Raw genomic sequence first — 17,181 nt, 5'->3', positions numbered from 1 at the left:
GAGAATGGTATATTGTTCCAAAAGTCTGCAAATCTCTTTTTGATCAGAGGCAAGTGTGAAATAAACATATTTATGTATATACACAATGAAAAGCAAAAATCTTGCTTAAACAGCTTTTAATAGTTTTGAAGCCTACTCAATAAAAGAGAGGTTGCAGTGTGAATCAGGCTTGCGCCATTCAGCAAAGTTTTCAACCACCATTGCATAGCTAAGAAGTTGCACTAGTTCCACTGTTAAAAGCAGAGCTTGGAAATGTAATTGTTTATGCTACAACTCCCAGAACCCCCAGATTCTGGGAGTTGTAGTCCCCCTCCCCCCAAAAAAACATTTCCAGGCTCTGCTGTTATGGTGGAACTAGTGCAACTTCACATCTATGCAAAGATAGATCTGAGGGCTCTGGAAGATGCAGTCCAAAAGCAAATTTTCTAACCTCTGTATAAAAGTAACAGGGCAGATACCTCTTTGATATACTTTAATTATTATCTGTACTGTATATACCCCATGGTGATATTTGAACAATACTTCCCTTTTTAAAACAAAAAAATATCCTCTATTTATACAAATGCTACCCTTCCCCATAGCTCTTAGAAGTCCCTTTTCCTTGTGCTCAGTATACAGTATGCTTTATATTGCTGCTGCCTCACTTTACAGCTTTCATTCTTTTTGATTGCAGCATTTACACTTCACATCTAATTTAGATTTTCTGAAATGACAATGAACCAATTAAATGTATTCTGCACTTCACACTTTTGTAATAGATCTCATGTAACATGTGCCTTCTTCTGAGAAAACGTTCAGAATCTCATTCCATATCATTAGGAAGGATGGCATTTACACAAACAGGACAAACCCATTCCTTTCAAATGTTTGTGCTTGTAGGTATCTTCGCCTTTATCACCCTACAGACCTGTAAACAGGCACTTGCCTGTGGCGAGCAAGATTTCCCTGCAGGCGACCACACACAGATGTTTTTGTAAACTGCAAGAGCCTATTCGTCTTATTTGCAAGCTGTTCATATGCCAAAAATGTGGAGGAAGGCGTGTTCGTACAAAGTTTTGTCGCCTAGACCCTTTGGAGATTTATTTATTTATTTGTCTTCCCAACTCATAAGAAATGGATTTAGGAGAAAACAAGAAATAAAACATGTGGAGAAGAAGTGAGAATTTGAATTCCAACAGAGAAGTTTCACAATATTAGCTTAAGGAATGGGCATGCCTCTGGCAGTGTTCCAGTGCTGCTTCTTTTCTTTCACAGTAGCTTCATCAAGATTCAGTTTTCCCATCCAAGTAGCAGCCTGGCCTCTATAAAAGGACTATGATGAACAAAGGAAGACAGGAAGGTGATGTATCCTACGGTTATATACCATACTGCTGAATAGTCCTAAGACAGGTAGCCCAGGGTTCTAAGAGTGAATTGTTCTTTAAAAATGTATGGAACTCATGCCGATTAATATAATGTAAATGTTATATTTCTCTTTCACTGAGTAAATGGCAAGGACAATATGGATGAGAGCATTGGCTATAGGCTTCACAAATCGCTTCAATCCAGTCTGCAAAACCTCTTCTGATGTGATAAAAAGGTTCTTTTTTTCACTACTCAAACTGAGTCAAAGCACGGAAAAGTTCCTTATTTGAACTACAGTTCCTATAATCCCCGTGATGGCAGGCATTCTAGCCTCTGTAGTCCAAACAAGAGTTTTCCAAGCTCTGGACATTTCCAGGGGCTCAGTATGATTTAAAAACTGATGTTTTCACACTTTTCCCAGTTTGTTGGAAAAGATGGCTGTTTCTTCTAGTAGGAACAACCGTTTCCCACCATGTTTGAACCAAGCCACTGTAATAATATGAAATGCAATACTACTTACTTCACGTTTTATGAAATCCTCTTCATGTTTACTTAAAACTCACTCTGGGTTCAATGGGGAATATTGTCAAGCAAATGTATATTAGATTTCTGCTTTAATTACAAAACAGCATAAGTTGCTTTGAAATATTCAGCCATTTGAATAATAACATGTAGATCTCTTGAATTGCTGCTAGAATTTCTTTTGTCAACATGGAGCTAATATACTAGAACAAAAGGAAAGCATTTATTTCAACAATGATGACAAACTAGAAGACCCACCATAGATAATAAATCAAGTAAGCAAGTGAGAAAGAGTATTAAAAATAGGCAAGAAGTTTATTTATAAAAAATTCTGATTTCTGTTTTTTTTCTCAACTGGAAGTATAAAACACTTCATGGAAAATTAGCAAGAATACATAGTCAAGGTGCAATAGGAACTGGGTAAAAAGCCCATCCTTTTAACTGGATATCAAAGTGCAGAAGAGTTCCTTATGATTCCATTCTAGACATCATAACAAAAACATATGAAAGGAAAATATTAGCCAGAAATTGATATATCACATCAAAAAAAAAAAATCAAGAAGGCCTGTGGTCCACTTATGAACATTTATGGACTTAAAGGCTGTTGATAACAGCATTATTTTAATTTCCACCCTCTTTACAGTGCAATACATATGTATTTAACATGCAGTATACATTTTTCTAGAATAGAATACTTTTAAATCTTCATTATGTTAATCAGGAAATCCTGATCAATTTGCAGAGACAGTGGTAAACAAGATTATGATAAAAAAACAAAAACAAAATGTAATTAATAGAAACCATGAATGGAATGGATTCCAATCTTCCTGAAGCCTACCATATGCCAACAAAATCTGTTCTGGATGATTGGGGAGGTTTCCAAAGACATTTGGGATAGTGTAGGAGAGAGGAAAGGAAATTCTTGTGCATGAGTGGAAGTCCACATATAGGACACTAGACTTCAGTGAATATCTCTTACAATGACAAAAAAATTAATGACAAGTAATTTTAAAACTGAAATTTAAACCTACTCAGATTTATTATCTCATTAATAAGATACATACAGCACATAATATACTGGGTTCACACAGTAGCCGTAAACATATAGAGCTCGGGTCCAGTCTACTAAAAGCAGTAACTGCAAGTGGAGGTGTTCCCATAAACTGTAACACAGTAGTTCTCAATGGGTCTCCAGATGTTCTTGGACTACAATTCCCAGAAATCCTGGTCAGCATAGCTAGTGGTGAAGGCTTCTTGGAGTTTTAGTCCAAGAACATCTGGGGACCCAAGGCTGGGAATCACTGCTCCAACAAACCCAACTTCCTTTCTACCCACCAGAAAATGCATACTTAGGGAAATATGTACTAGGTCACTGAACAAAATGCGAGATCTCTATCCAGCCCCTCTTCTGGGTAACAAAAATATGGACAGCTTATTAATATCAAAACTGGAGTGGCATTGCTGGATGGGAATCTGAAACTCACATACAGCCTTTTCATTCTCTATAATGGCTTTGCATTCTCAGTTGCTTTGTGAGGGGGACTGGACATTGTTTTACTATATGATATCCCTCCAATTTCAGGCACTCTCCTGTGGTATAACAGATCAGCTCATACAGATAAAACAATATTCCAAGATGAGAGATTAATAGTTTTCTAATATGTGTATGCTTCCGATATATGAAATGGGTTTCTTTACATGGTAAAATAAATTTCACAGTTCATTTAGATGTCTTGGGGAAAGATCTGACAATAAAAACCGACAAGATATAAACAATGTTCTTGCTATTAACATGGCAGTGCACAATTAGTAAATTACTTTATAATTGTCCAAATACCATACAATTCTAGAATCTAATCATATGGAAGCAAAATAAATAAATAAATAAAATGAAATACTGCCTTTCCCATAAATAAGATACAGGACTGATTCTTCGGTTAATATCATGTGACAATAATCAATTAATCAAATTAGGATGGGCAACCTTCCTAGAAAGGGGGGGAGGAAAGAAAGAACAACCTTGATTCCAAATTGTCTTTATATAATGTGAAAAGAACAGGCCATGTAACGGAACACTTCTATGCTAGGAATAATCTCAATTTGTAGTTACACTGATCATGTAGTGATAACACATGTTGTCCCTCACACTATTCTTCTACTAAAGAAACTAAAAGCTATCAGTTACAGGCAAGCATTACAAAAATATGTGATAAATATACAATAAATAACGTTTTTAATATATGTAGGTCATGTACGTTCTCCACATAACGTACTGTATCACAGGCCCATGTTTTAGTCCAATAAAATGTTACCACAAAATGAAAAGGACCTATAATTTTGATTTTAATTCCACAGTTCAACACATAAATTCACTTCATAGACATATAATCACCAATAAACATGTTTGTAATAGTTTATGAGCAAAAGAATGATATCTAAGAGTTAATACAAAGCTTCAGAAAAAGGACATCATATGGACCTCCCAAATCTCATTCTTGAAGGTAAGTAGAGAAAATCCAATTCATTCCTCAGACACACTCCAAGTCATTCATATACAGTATATGAAACTAGCATATTAGAAGCATAGCTAAATTAAAGTGTTACCTGATGTATTAGCTTTCTGGAGGCAGGGTTTTGACGTTGGAGATGTTCATGTATATGAACCTCCTATTGAATGCTAATGGGGTAGAGTCAGAGGAAGATATGCCACCTGACGTTTCTGAGTGTGCCTCTCTAGATACAACCGTATCTTGACTATCTGATCCAAATCTCACTGAATATTACATTTGACTTCAGTGGGAAATGGATTAAGTCCTGAGTGGGGCAATTATTCTTCTGCAATACTGTGTATTTTATAAATAGGCTGCATTACTGCACAAGTGGGTCTGCTTAGAACTTACATCCATCACGTGCTTTTGAAATAACCATACATATCAAGCTACATATGTAAGGGAAGACACCAAGTGGTTGTTAGTAAACAGCAACAGGAGAGAGCCACTGTTCTCATATCCCGCTCATGAGTTTCAACTGAGTATAGGATTTGATAGGTCTGTGGAAAATGGGACTGTGCCATTTGGAAAGGGGGGAGGTTACACATTTTCTATCTAACTTTATTTTGATAGAATTTGTTCAGAGACCTCAGTCTTACATAGTGATGTGTCAGATTTGGAAATCAAAGCAATATCTGTTATCTGAAGAAGTGGGCTAAGAAACACAAAAGCTTATGTCAAATAAAACATGTTAGTCTTTGATGTGACACAGGACGCCTCCATTTCGCAGCTACCCCTCCAGAGATTTCAACATATTTATCTGATCTAAAAAGTTGCCAGTTGCTAACCTGTTTCCCCTAAAATAAGACCTAACCTGAAAATAAGCCCTATTATGATTTTTCAGGATGCTCTAGTTAAGTGAAACCCCGCCCTCCACCATTGTGCAGCAACTAGAAGAAGATGACATGGCTGTATGCGTACATGTAGATTGTTGTACATGAAAGAAATAAAACAACCCATGAAAATAAGCCCTAATGCGTTTTTGGAGCAAAAATTAATATAAGACTAACTTATTTTCAGGAAAACATGGTATTGTCTCTGCTAGCACTTAAAAATGCTAATTAATCCACTAAAAATCCTGAAATACTTCATATATAATCTCTACCAATGTAGCAATAAAACCCTGCTTCCCTTAATTCTATTCCAAGTCTCCATGGAATCCTAAATCTCTAATGAAGGAGTTAAAGAGATGCTGTACAGGCCAAATCTTGTTCCTGTTATAGAATGCTTTGGAAATGATCTTTTGGGAATATTCAAAGAAATTAATATGGTTAGGAATATTATATAACATTCACTAATAAATGGGAGTGAAAATGTAGAAATCAGAAGATAAACCCTTGAAGTAAGACAAATCTTTCAAATTTCTAACATTTTATCAAAGTAGGTCTCCTTTATTAACTGTGTATGTTTGTAAGAGTTATGTAAATCCTGCTAAAAATGGAAACTCCTTGTTTAATAACGAAGCCCTGAGTATGTCACTGCTCACAGAAGGGGAATGCATCTCCTCACCCTCCTTTTTTCAAGCTGCAGGATTTTGGAAAAAAAAATACAACTGATCTACAAAGCCAAGTTCATGGAAATGCCCAAACATGGGAACCCAAAACTTGTGCCATTCCATGAATTCATAGCAAAAAGAGATATACTAGTGGAACAAATTACAAATGGAAACACTGAGAGAATTAGTATTACATCTTAGGTGCTGAACGGGTGAAAATTAGTCTCCTGCTGATGTTCCTTCCTCTTGCTAATAGCCACTATGTGTGCTGTTACTTCAGTAAAACGGTTTACAACTGACAAGATTCCTTCTTTAAATAAATAGATAAACAATCCATTTTAAAAATTGGGTAGAACAATTGCTCCAGGAGATAATCAATTGTTCAAAGAATCACAAGAATCAACAGATGAATCCTTACATGGCATCACTGCTTAGGGAATTCTGGAAGCTGTACTCCAAAATCACAATCTGCGTACAGTACCTGAATTCTCCGGCCACTGCCTTTCTGGTGTGAACTGCCATTTTGTTCTGGGGCTAATATGGTGATCATGGAAATGGCTCCCTGCCAAAGTCTTTCTTGCGACCCGATTTACTTTATTTTATTTCTATACTGCCCACCTGACCAATGGTCTCTCTGGGCAGTTCACAACATTGACAATAACAATAACTTAAAACATATAGAGTGCATTAAACTAATATAACTAAGTTGAAAAACATTTAAAAACAAATAAAAAACAGGCAGCAGTTAAATATGAAAGGCTGATGCTCTTGGCTGATCATTAGGTTGGCAGATTTTGAAAAGCCTGCCCAAATAAAAATGTTTTAAGAAGTTTCTTAAAAGACCTCAACCTACTACCTCAGTAGCTGCATACTGCAAGATATATCTAAATAAATAAATAAATAAATAAGCTTAATAGAGTCAGAAACCCACACTGAGAAGTGTTGACTAAGCAAAACCTGAGTTTCTGTTGAAATTAGCAGTTCTGTGTTTACTTCAGATCAATTGAAAGAAAACTATTAAAACTATTGTCAAACACACAGTAATTATGCCCATCCAAGAGCCCTAGCTGAGTGCTAGCCATAAGCAACGGATGGTGCACTATAATTATATTTAGTATATGGACATCTCCATTTCCATCTAATGATCAACCCAGAATGGCTGCATGAAGATGATGATCTAGCTCCATCATTGGTTTACCATCCCAACGCTGCAGTGGCTCTCCAAGGTTTCAGACAGCATCCTTTGGAGCTTTGCTGTCTATGATCTTTTTAAAAGGAAAGAATATAAACAAAACATAGGGCCTTCTGCATACAAAATTGCATTCTGCCTTCAAGCTATTGGCCCTTCCATAAAAGGCAGAGTGGCAATCAGTAATAATTTCAAGTGCTCTCAGTCCTTATAACAGTACTGGTTTTATGATTACTTGGAACATGAGATAATGCTTGGAGAAAAGTTGACTCAGATAATCCATTTTCACACAATGACTTGACTCTTTGCAGTCAATATGAACAGGAATTTCATATGAACCCACAGTGTTTATAACATAGTCTGCACTCTTAGGAAGACCAAAAGGACAGGTCTTTACTTAAAACTATAATTTTTTGACTAGTCATTTGTGAATTCACATAGAGGTTCCTTCTGTTTCTTTTCTTGTAGAGATTGTCCATAATGTCATCCATCCTGTTGAAGAGGCCCTTACCGTCAAACGGCAAGTCCTCAGTTTGTGATTTGGAATAGTCTGGAATACCGACAGACTTGAGCCAGGCATAATGTCTGAGTGCAATTACTGTTGCCATATTCTTCACTTTATAATCAGTGACAGGTGGTGTGTATTTCCTGGCTCAGCAAGGCTGTGGCTTCTTGTTGGAAAGTTAGTGTTAGCATCCTCTTGTTGTCTGGAAGACTACTACATAGGGTTGTACCTTATCCCATAGGAACCTATAGTATGCCCCCATTGCCTCATGATTCTACTTCCCAGGAAGTCAGTTGAATGTTCTTCTCCCAGTGATATATATTTTACACCCTTCTCTGCTTGGTGAGGCTGTGCTGTGGCATCTTCTGGACCATGTTGGGGATGACTCACCTATTATCTAGTTGGGCTGGGAGTGTTTACGAAGGATTGTGGTTTCTTTATCATGGATTCTCTACTCACCTTCGTGTTGGGGGCAGGGCACGGTCGGATTCTGCCACAATTCCTTTACAAAGTTCAAGAGAGACAGGAGGATGCCAGTGTGAACTCGAGGAGTAGAATCCTTGTTAATTTGATCATACACCAGACTGGAATGTAGGTGACTGTTTAGTCTTGAGTTGAAGTGATTTGGCCATAGACAATATTAAGTCTGAAGAGAACACAAACCTTTTGGAGGGAGGTGGAGAGGTTGATGTCCCCAACATCTGACTCTGGAATTGTTACCATTATACCAAGAAGGAGAGTCATCACAAAGTTTAGCATGAGATTGAACGAAATAAACATAACTGTTGGTAATGATGCATTTTTCCTTTTTTAATAGGTTAGCAACACTTGGACCTGGAGGAAGATGGAATGGTACGTGTGCCTAAAGAATGCTTTTCAGAGGTCTGTAAAGCTTTGTGTGTTTCGGGAGACTTAAGACAGCCCTAGAGAGGAGTCTTTGCTCAGAACTGATGGTTGATTTTGAGACTGTTTTGATGAATGAGAGGCAGTTGTGGTTTCTTTCAGTGCTTCACATGAAGCAAATTGTAGTAACGGGAATCTCAACATTAGTGTAGAAGCTGAACTGTGCTGGCCAAAAGCCATCAGAATTAATAGTCTTGTGCTAGTGTGTCTATTTTTTTTCTGTTGCAGTGAACAAGAAGCAGGTTTCTGGTATTTAAATGTCAAAGGATGACTGGGATGGAGGCTGATTGGTGTGAGAGATCCTCTCCTAAGATCCTATGCTAACGCCAAACTAGAATGGTTACTGAGAGGGAAGAGATTGTGTGCCCACCTGGAAGGTGATTTCAACACTGATCATGAGTAGCTGGCATGGCGCTGGGTTCTTGGTCACTTTGATGCTGAGTGTGTTGGGTCAGGATGTTGCAGTTTTGTAGATCCCAAGGCCCTCAGATCCAAGATTGCATCAAGAGAGCTTGGGTTCAGGTGATTTTGAGGCCATGGTTCTTCATGAACATTTTGATTTTGGCAAGTGCAAGGGCTCTTGAGGCTGCCAGGTTGGTACTGCAGAGTAAATAGGCAGCCCTCTAAAGTAGGAGCTGGTCTTATCAATGTGCATTATTGGATAATGGCAGTACAGTGGTGCCTCACTTAGCGACGTTAATCCATTCCAGGAAAAACGTTGCTAAGCGATTTTAAAAAGCCCATAGAAACGCATTAAAACGTGTTTAATGCATTCCTATGGGCTTAAAAACTGGCCTTATGCGAAGATCCTCCATAGGGGCGGCCATTTTCAGTGCCTCTAAAGCGAGGCAAAACAGCGGGTGGCCATTTTGTTTTTTCTGGCGGCCATTTTGGATCTGCCGATTAGCTGTGCAAAAAGGGTCGCTTTGCCATGATCGCTTCCTCGCGATCATCACAAAGCGATTTTTCCCCATAGGGGCCATCGCTAAGTGATCACTCTGGTGATGGCCAAAACCCCATCGCTAAGCGATTTCATCACTCAGCGGAGCGATCGCTAAGCAAGGCACCACTGTATGGTGGTGAGAAAAGCCACTTTGGGCCCAGAAAGAAGCAGGGTGGAGCCTGATGCTGAGGAGGACATGCAAGAATGGGATTGCTGCTGGAAGGTGAGCGATTCCTCTGCTGGAACGGTCCCTGGACAATTACAGGGCAGTGAGAGCTTTCCTAGTGTTTGTTGGATGAGTTGGCTCCATTCAGGTAACTAGCTAAAAGCCCAGAGAGGATGCCAGATCCCAGGACATCGCTCCCTCTGTTGCTATACCACGGCAAACCCATATTCCTCAGTATGTTCTCCTGGGGTCTTGATGCGGAGCACCAGGGTCAGAGTAGAAGTCTCTTGGTTTGGATCTATTTGGTTAGAATATTCTTCAGCAGTTTTAGCAGCAGTAGAATTGGTCTGGAGAACCTCCATGAGAAGCTTCTTTGATGGAATGTTATCAACCAAAACTGTAGGAACCATCTTGTTGTTGATAACCTGAAGGGACTTTTGCCACAAGTAATATAAGTCTGGTGGTTTCTAATGGCTACCTTTGATTTTGTTTTTTTACAGAACTGACAGTTCTGAGATTGGTGTCCCTCACTGAGGCAACAGAGACACTTCAAATATCTGTTATTGACGAAGATTTTGTTACTTAATAAGTTGAGGCTTTAAAAAGGTGGGAATGGCTGTTGACTGACGTCATCAGCTATTAGTGAACAATTTGGGGGGGCATGGGGGTAATGAATGAAAAGGTGTGAGAATTGGTAAGTAACTACATATGTACGAATTCACAGAGACCACAAAAAAGAACCAGTTACCCTTCAATACCAGCATTTTTATCAAGTCAGAGTTTGAAAAGTATAGTGGTCCCTCTGCCCACTGCATTTAGTGAAGAACCTAAAGCCCCAATGCATTCAAGAGTAAAACAAATCATCCTGTAGAATCAGGCATCCTTCAGTGTTAAGGATGTAGGCATCCTTCAGTGTTAAGAGACTATGGTAACATGCTATGAATAGAGGACTTGGAACAGCGTCTAGTGTGGTTGAAAAGGCCAATTTGAGAGTGACAATCCCTTCCACACTGAAGACAAATACAATCTGTCCCCTGTTCAGCTCCCTGATTTTGCTGGTTTCGCAACTGCCTCTTTGCCTTGGCCTGCTGAACAAGTGTCTCTTCAAATTGGGAGAGGCCATGCTGCACTGCCTGCCTCCACGCTGAACACTCAGCTATCAAAGTTTCCCATCTGTTGAGGTCCATTTCTAAGGCCTTCAGATCCTGCTTGCAGATATCCTTATGTCGCAGCTGTGGTCTCGCTCCGGGGCGCTTTCCCTGCACTAATTCTCCATACAGGAGATCCTCTGGAATCTGACCGTCAGCCATTCTCACAACATGCCCAAGCCATACACATCGCCGTTTCAGTAATGTATACATGCTAAAAATTCCAGCTTGTTCTAGGACTACTCTATTTGGAACTTTGTCCTGTCAGGTGATACCAAAAATGCATCAGAGACCCATATGGAACGTGTTCAACTGCCATTTGATGCTCCACCTCAAGCAGCAAAATATTATTCGGGTCTACCCTATCATAATAGGGATTGGTGGCCTTGCTCTCACTTGGCTCTGGTCCTTTTTGGAGGGCCATCCCCTGAGAGTGCAGCTTGGGGAGAAAGTATCAGCCCTGTGGTCCCTCAGTTGTAGGGTTCCGCAGGGTTTGATCATCTCCCCAATGCTGTTTAACATCTATATGAGGCTGTGGGGGGCATAATTGGGGGATGTGGAGCTTCGTGTCACCAATATGCTGAAACCCAGCTCTACATCTCCTTTTTCCCATCAGTAGTGGATGCCGTTCTGTCCCTTGGGCGCTGCCTGGAGGCCATTCTGCAATGGATGCAGTTGAATGGATTAAGATTGAACCTGGACAAGACAAGGTCCTGTGGGTGGGTGGCCCTGATGTCAGTGGTTTGGAGAACGCCTTCTCTTTTGGGGGGTGACTCTCACGACAAAGAATTTGGTTCGCAGTCTGGGGGTCCATCTTGACCTGGCGCTTACCATGGAGACTCAGGTAGCGTCTGTGGTTTGGTCTATCCATTTACATCTTCAGCTGATCACCCGCTGCGTCCCTATCTAGACACAGGGATGCTCACCATACTGGTCCATGCGCTCGTAGTCTCAAGAATAGACTACTGTAATGCTCTCTATGTGGGGCTTCCTTTGAGACTGATGCGGAAGCTCCAGATGGTCCAGAACACGGCGACTAGGCTATTAACAGGGGTGAAAAGATTTCACCATATTTCCCCCACCTTGGCTGCCTTACACTGGCTACCTATCTGGTTCCACATTGATTTTAAGGTGCTGACCATTACATACAAAGCCCATAATGGTTTAGGCCCTCAATACCTGGCAGAGCACCTTCTTCTGCCCAGTTCTACCCATATCACCCGCTCCAGTCAGGCCAGACTCTGGGTGAGAAAAAACTAGAAATCGGGCCTTCTCACAGTGGCCCGATTTCTAGCCTCTGGAACAACTTGATTAGTGAACTGGTTAGATTAACAGTCTCTTTTGTCTAGGGTTGTCAGCATGACAGTTTATTAACCTGCATCAAGTCTCAGGAAGAAACGGTGACTAGTCTTGTTTCGTGAGATCTATTAGGGACACCTCAAAAACAGTGAATGCCCTGTATGGTTACGACTTCCACACACTAAGAAACAGTCAACCCTTGTATATATTTGCTTATTTTTTTGCATATACTGTACACTAGAAAAACTACATGAACACAATTTTTAAAGCATATTTGCTGTATTGTTATAGGCAGTATCCTACAGTGGTGCCTCGCTTGACGAGGATAATTCATTCCGTTGAAATCGCTGTTAAGCGAACTCCTTGTCAAGCGAAATGAAAAAGCCCATTGAAATGCATTGAAATTGGTTCAATGCATTCCAATAGGCTAAAAATTCACCATCCAGCAAAGATCCTCCATAGGGGCGACCATTTTCGGTGCCTGTAAAGTGGGGAATCCATCCTGAAAACACAGCGGGGAGCCATTTTGCATAGCTGGCGGCCATTTTAGAACCGCCGATCAGCTGTTTCAGAATTCTTGTTTAGCGAAAAATTGGGAACTGATCATTGTTAAGCGAATTTTCCCCATAGGAACATCGTTTTGCAATCGCAAAAATTCATAATCAAGCGGTTTTGTCGTTTATGAGGCAATCGTTAGGCGAGGCACCACTGTATTGCCTAAAGGCAGAAGGGAGCAGCAATTATGTAAGCACACACCTTCCAAGCCAGGAAGCTCACCAGCAGCTGCTGGTTGTAAGATCAGTTGTGAAAATGATCCTACAACAGGAAACTTGCTGAGTGGGACAAGATGCTTATGAGATGGTTATGTGATTGTTCTTCTTCACGTCTAGGCAACAGGAAACTGGCCTATGTGAACACACAATTTCCTATTTGTGTGCACATCATGCAAACCACTGCACATGTCAATTCAAACATCCTTATTTGAACTAATTAATAATTACTTGTAAGACATCATGCAGGGAAAATGTTTCCTCTTTTACAGGGGTGTGATCCTCCTCAGTTGAAAATGATACTAACCATTAAAATAAGATTTTATCCAGGAATGTTCCTCTACTGAGAGACAGACCTTTAATCCAATTGATCTGTCTATCAGTGAAAGGGGGAGGATGGCCATTTTTGCCAATTCTCCCCATTGTTTTGAACTACTTTCCATGCTGTTCCAAAGCGACCGCTCAAGCAATCTGGGGTGGTACTGGAAGAAATGCTTGCCTCTGAATAGATTCTTCCTCTGTTAGGATCTAATGTCAGTGTGACTTTTTGAATTCACCTAAAGCTGTTCTACATACATGTGAAAACAGGTTTCTAAAAGGAAAATGTAGTCTCGAATCTTCAGTTAATACATATAGAATAAGCCTAGAAAAAGCTAGAAAAAGTTGTTGATTTCTCAAATGATTTATGTCAAATCAAAGCAAAGATTTATTATGATCATAGATTAGCCAAGAATAAATTATGTGTACAAGGTCATTTCCAAACAAGGCAACTAATGTGAAAATTAGGCCAGGTATTAAAGTGACAGTCATTGCACAAAAACAATGGTGGTTTAAAAAAAAAAGCAAAACAAAACGTAGCTCAATTCTGCCTTGCCTCCCAGCAGAATTACTCAACAGCTCAAATGTATAGGATACTGTACTTTAAGAAGAAAAACATGTACAGAGATACAATTCTGATTAGGCAACATTCTGACTTAGAAGTCTCCTGAATAATAATCATAAATGCAGCAATACATTGTAAAAATTAGAAATATGTCATAAAGCCAAAATTTGTCCATCTATTACTTCTTTGTACAGAGTGGATAACATAGTCTTCAAGGCACTATGACAGTGCAAGTCTCACAATCCAGTCCTAAACATATCTGTTCAGAAGTAAGTTCCACTGAGTTCAGCTGTACTTATTTTCTGGTAAGAATGCTTGAAATTGCAACCTTAGATTAACAAGTAAATCCCAAGTATTTCCATTTCTACTAAAAGTTGCTTAGTGCAGACATTTGAAACATAATATAAGATGGCTTGTTATAAGGATACACTGCAAAACCCAGAAGAAACAGAAGAAATATACCATAGTGTACTGGTATTAACAAAATTTCTGTTTGCAAAAGTTCCTGAATAGTTTTCTTTCAACAAAATTACAGTTCTTGTGCCATATGGTTTCATGCAACACAGGAAGAGAAAATTCATTTGGTAAAACTTTAAATCAATCAAGACTGAAATCAATCAATTCAGCATTATATTATAGTTACAAATTTAAGTGGTAAAACATGAAAGGCACTGAATAACAATTTCAAGACAACCGCTGGGAATTTAAAGGAGATTATCAAGAATTCTGAGAATGAGAATATTACATATCCTCCACATCCTTCATATCCACTTGTATCCAATCATACAACATGGGAAAATCTTCAATCTGAAACCTAATGGCATTCAATAATATTGAGAAAACATTAGATTAATAAACATGTGCTTTCTCAATCCATTCACTCTACATAACAAAGGAAATGCAGGGATCTCTTTTTTGATAGAATCACCCATCCATTAACAGAAGCTGGTGTTAATACTGTATAAAGTTCAATCAGCTCTGACTACACTTACAACAGATAGCAGATTCCATCCTCAGCTGGGTATAAGAGAACCTCTAGACGTTAACTGAAGTAGTACTATTCTTATGTCATATCAATCACATCCTTAAGAAAACTAAATGTGCCCCTGCCTTGAACTCACACAGAATCCCTGAAATCTAGCAGCAGTTGCAACAGAAAGTGGTGAAACAATTTACTACATAAACTCTTCAGCTAGCAACGTGTGCCTCAAATCTGATAATTCATGAACCTTCCTTTTCCCAAGATCAAATTAAAACAAGAATCGTAATTTGGATGTTTATCACATTGCTGGGGCTAAATAAATGTCACAGATCATCCAAATACTTGTCCCTAGGTGTTTTAATTCCTAGATTTTTATCCTGTGAGAACATTTAATAAACCTATGAACTACAGTCCTGTCTCTTGTTGCTTAACCAAAAATGCCACTGGTGTCCTTCAGAGGCACTTACTAGAAATTCTACGTTGAATTGGTCATGCTCTACAAAGCCTCCTGGATTAGGGAAAACAGGACAACATTAGTTCTATCCAGGTAACTGTATTAATCTAACAAAACATTTTCATTTTATAAACAGCAGAAATCCATTTTGAATTTGCAACTATTTTTAAAATTCTTCTCAGGTACTTCCAGATAAGGCTTCAATTATAAACATTCCCTGCCTCATCCACAGAATTCTGCAGGGAGGTGTGGTTTTCCATTCATCATCTGCCTATGTTTTTCCATTACTTCATTATTTTTTATTCCCATAGAAAATCTGTTAAAAAAGAAAAGATCAAATAGTTGCACAACAGCACGGAACCTGTTCACCTAGAAGCACACTCAGGTTAAAACTACATGATACACTCAGCATGGTTTTAGAAGAGATGCTCCATCTAGTGGTACAAAATCTCTCTGTGTCACAACACATGATTTTCCTCACACATGTATATTTCATTTAGCGTTTTCTTTTATGACAGCCTTAATTTTACCATCTCATTGCTGAGACGTGTATTTCTAAGGAAATCCTGCTTTGGGAAGGAAAATAGGTTAATCAAAAGGAACATGCATTCCCCTCATCTAATCTGACTCATAGTTTTAGAATATGGAGGTATGGTGTTTGTCAAACACAAACCACATGTTCTCATAGAGACACAGGAAATCCAGCAGAGCATAACTTTGGATTCTGTGTGTTCAGCTTGGCTGATGAAGGACCAACAAGAGAAAAGATAAATCACTGCATCACATTATCACAAAAGTTACTACTGCAGTGCACTTAAGGAAATTTTTATATAAGCCAACTTGGGAACCTAATTTCACTGAGATCCAAAGAAGCCATGCATAAATAGATCTGCATGGTTGACATTTTATATTGGTAGCACCCTAAAATTGAAAGTGGTTTGAAAGAGGATTTATGTCTCACTATTACCTGGTCAAGAAAGTTTCACAAATCTTTGTTACAATATAAAAGCTTTGTTTTATCAAGAGTAAAAGCAGGATACATGTACAGATCGTGAGCAGCAATTCCTATTTCAATACCATTTCAGCCTTCTGGGGAAAGAAATAATCTCCAGTCTAAAACAGGCACAACAGAAGAGCTGTTTGTGTGTCTGATAAGCAGCCAGCATGCAGAGCTGCTCTTGCATAGCAACACTAGTGTTCTTTAAAATTAAACTGTCAGAAATGTTAAGTTGCTAAGGAGGGAAAAGGTAATGCTTCTGCTACTGTAAGCCAAAAATGTAATTTTTCTCTCCTACTGTGTTTTGTTCCACCATTTAAGTATTCTTCTCTCAATAAATCGGCTTGTTGACAGGTCATCCACAACACCGCATAGCACCACTAAAAAAAAAAAAACAAGGACAACAAAATCGGAAGAGGTTGCAGTCATAGAGGATTTGCACAACATTTCTGTAAGTTAAATGAAAACGTAAATATGGGGTGGGAAGGGAATAAGCCTAAAAGTGTTCTGTTAAAGACCTGGGGTGGCTTCCCTCTTGCGGCTGCTCCATTTTACCTGAAATCAGCATTCAGTCAAGGTATGACAGTTAATTCTGCTCCACGGCATTTTGTGCATCTGTTAAATTGGAATGTTGATTTTTGATTTCGGCAAACCTCATAGTTGCATCTAACTGGCAGCCTTCTTGGATCCTGATAAGTTATGAAGCCACAATTACCTGTTAAGACTCTAATAATGAGTGCCATCTACATACTTGTTGTCCTTTTGATTCCTTCATGGAAGTCCAATGGTTGAGTTCTTCTTCGCCAGAACTATTCAAACCTAAAGCAATCCAGCCTATCATTTCCTTTCGCTTCATGCTACGTTTATTATACACAGATAAGATGAGTGTAACATCAGAAAGCTGAAATAGGGCCACCTGAAAAATAAAGGTCTCTTTGTAGACTGGATTTGGCTGCCCTCTTCGAATGGATGTCTTGCACTTGGACATCTCTTGACCCATAGAATTCAGCAATGTCAGCTTAACAAATGTAT

General features: G+C 39.0%; 1 protein-coding gene and 1 long non-coding RNA gene across 11 annotated transcripts in view; one reads left to right on the top strand and one right to left on the bottom strand.

Moving 5' to 3' along the window:
• The window catches only part of LOC140704430 (uncharacterized), a 27,959-nt gene extending 11,471 nt beyond the window's left edge, over positions 1-16,488 (top strand). The window contains exons 2-4 of the long non-coding RNA XR_013540317.1: positions 7,568-7,619; positions 8,422-8,456; positions 10,117-16,488. This is a non-coding gene — a long non-coding RNA (uncharacterized LOC140704430). The remainder of the gene's footprint in view (positions 1-7,567; positions 7,620-8,421; positions 8,457-10,116) is intronic.
• Positions 13,516-17,181, bottom strand: part of SYT14 (synaptotagmin 14) — a 135,730-nt gene continuing 132,064 nt past the window's right edge. For all 10 annotated transcript variants that reach the window (XM_020794607.3, XM_078382926.1, XM_078382927.1 and 7 more), the window contains one exon: positions 13,516-17,181. In XM_020794607.3, the coding sequence (XP_020650266.2) occupies positions 16,868-17,181 (314 nt within the window). In that variant the 3' untranslated portion in view covers positions 13,516-16,867.

Source organism: Pogona vitticeps, chromosome 1 (assembly GCF_051106095.1).
Source record: "Pogona vitticeps strain Pit_001003342236 chromosome 1, PviZW2.1, whole genome shotgun sequence".
NCBI classification, from domain to species: Eukaryota; Metazoa; Chordata; class Lepidosauria; order Squamata; family Agamidae; genus Pogona; species Pogona vitticeps.
Note: the sequence above shows the minus strand (reverse complement) of the source record. Positions and strands in the feature narration are given on the sequence as shown.